This window comes from Eimeria mitis, genomic scaffold (genome assembly GCF_000499745.2).
Source record: "Eimeria mitis Houghton genomic scaffold, Emh_scaff5309, whole genome shotgun sequence".
Lineage (NCBI taxonomy): Eukaryota > Apicomplexa > Conoidasida > Eucoccidiorida > Eimeriidae > Eimeria > Eimeria mitis.
The window spans coordinates 1,372-3,573 of NW_013573586.1; the positions used below are offsets into that span (position 1 = coordinate 1,372).

Genomic DNA, 2,202 nt, shown 5'->3' on the forward strand with positions numbered 1-2,202 from the left:
TGCTGCTGCTGCTGCTGTTGCTGTTGGTGGTGGGGTTGTTGTTGTTGCTGTTTCTGTTGCTGCTGGTTCCGAATCTGCTTCTGCTGTTGCTGCTGCTGTCCTGGTTGCTGCTAACAATTCCCCTGCTGCTTCTGCTGCTGCTACTGCTGCTGCTGCCCCTGCTGCTGCTGAGCTGTATTTTGTTCGAGCTGCGCTGCAGCAGCACCCCGAGGCCTTCTATTACTTAGGCGAGATAAAGCAGCAGCAAGCAGCAGAAACAGAAAATAAAAAAAAAAAAAAACGAGTCTGTCTTTTGTTTTTTATTTTTTTCTTTTTCTCTTTGCTTCTGGTTTTTTTGTTTTTGTACTCTCTAGTCTTCTTCTTTTTTGTTTTTATTTATTTATTTATTTATTTATTTTTTTTTTATTTTTTTTTTTGGTGGTGGTGGTGGTGGGGTTGTCTCTGTTTCTGTCTCTTTTTATATCTGTCTCCTTTTTGTTTTTTTTTTTTTATTTTTTTTATTTTTTCTGTTTTTTCTTTTTTATATTTATTTGTTTTTGTTTATATGTCTCCTTTTGTCTCTTTTTATCTGTCTCCTTTTGTCTCCTTCTTTGTTTCTTTATATTTTTTTCTTTGTTTGTTTTTTTTTGTTTTGCTTATATCTATCTCCTTCTATATATAAAACATTTATTTTTTATTTTCTCTCTCTTGCTGCTGCTCTTGCTGCTGCTGCTGCTGTTCCTGCTGCTGCTGTCCCCGCTCCTGCTGCTGCTGCTGCTGCTGCTGCTGCTGCTGTCCCTGCTGCTGCTGCTGCTGCTGCTGCTGCTGCAGCTGCTGCTGCTGTCTCAGCGTTTCTACGGAGCAGCAGCAGAAGGGGGCTATCATTTAGGGTGGATAAGAGAAGGAGAAACCCTAGAGACAAAAATAAAAACAAAAATAAAAAACAAAATAAAAAATAATATAAAAACAACGCAGGCAGAGCATCTACAAACATGCAAAGCTGCTGCACTTGTGAGGGTTTAGGGTTTAGGGTTTAGGGTTTAGGGTTTAGGGTTTTGTGGGGCTTGGATTAGAGAGGTTTTGGCATCTGCATCGAGGGTTTAGGGTTTAGGGTTTAGGGTTTGGGGTTTAGGGTTTGAGGCGCAGTCGTTCCTATTAGCCCTAAAAGTCTAGGGTTTAGGGTTTAGGGTTTAGGGTTTAGGGTTTAGGGTTTAGGGTTTGTTTGTGTTTGATAGGCATACAAAACAGCAGCAGAGTACGGCATCAGTGCAGACAACATACGAAGAGGTTCGCATGCTGCTGCTGCTGCTGCTGCTGCTGCTGCTGCTGTTTCTGCTGCTGCTGCTGCTGCTGCTGCTGCTGCTGCTGGGACACCGTTAGCTGCTGCTGGTTCTGCTGCTGCTGGTTTGCTGCTGCTGCTGCTGCTGCTGCTGCTGTTAGTTGCTGCTGTTGCTGCTGCTGTTGCTGATGCTGTTTCAGTTGCTGCTTGATCTGTTGCTGCTGTTGCTGTTGCTGTTGCTCATCTGCTGCTGCTATTTCTGCTGCTGCTGCTGCTTCTTATCTTTTGTAGCTATTGCACCTGCTGTCTCTGCTGCTGCTGCTGCTGCTGTTGCTGCTGCTCATCTACTGCTGTTGCTGCTGTGTCTGCTGCTGCCGCTGCTGCTGCTGCTGCTGCTGCTGCTGCTGCAGCACTGCAGCTATATAACGAGAGAGACTATGAGGGTTCGTTGCTGCTGTCTTTGGCAGCAGCAGAAGAAGGATATGAAATAGCTCAATCGAATGCAGCATTTCTGCTGCAGTCTGGTGCTGCTGCTATTCCTGCTGCTGCTGCTGCTGATCCTGCTGCTGCTGCTGCTGCTGCTGCTGCTGCTGCTGTATTCCCTAAGGAGATGCTGCAGCCAGTGCAGCCACACACAGATCAAATGCAGCAGTCTAACAACACCCCGCAGCAGCAGCAGCAGCAGCAGCAGCCGCAGCAGCAGCAGCAGCAGCAGCCGCAGCAGCAGCAGCAGCAGCAGCAGCAGCAGCAGCAGCAAGTGAATCAGGTGTACAGACAGCTGAACCGCGCAGCACTGCAAGGAAATGCTGCAGCTTTAAGGGAGGTTGGCTTGATGCATGCAGACACCAAGTGGGGTGTATAGGCAGCTCTTTTCTTTTTTTTTTTCTTTTGTTTTTTCTGTTTTTTTGTTTTTTCCTTTTTTTTTGTTTTTTTTTTGTTTGTAT

General features: G+C 45.9%; 1 protein-coding gene across 1 annotated transcript in view; it reads left to right on the forward strand.

Annotated features, from left to right (window-relative positions):
* EMH_0081220 (uncharacterized protein) overlaps positions 1–2,120 on the forward strand; it is a gene marked incomplete at both ends in the record, with an annotated part of 3,405 nt that extends 1,285 nt beyond the window's left edge. Inside the window, 2 exons of the mRNA XM_013500355.1 lie at positions 1,215–1,266; positions 1,669–2,120. Of these exons, the coding sequence (XP_013355809.1) occupies positions 1,215–1,266; positions 1,669–2,120 (504 nt within the window). The remainder of the gene's footprint in view (positions 1–1,214; positions 1,267–1,668) is intronic.
* Positions 2,121–2,202: the final 82 nt, after the last annotated feature.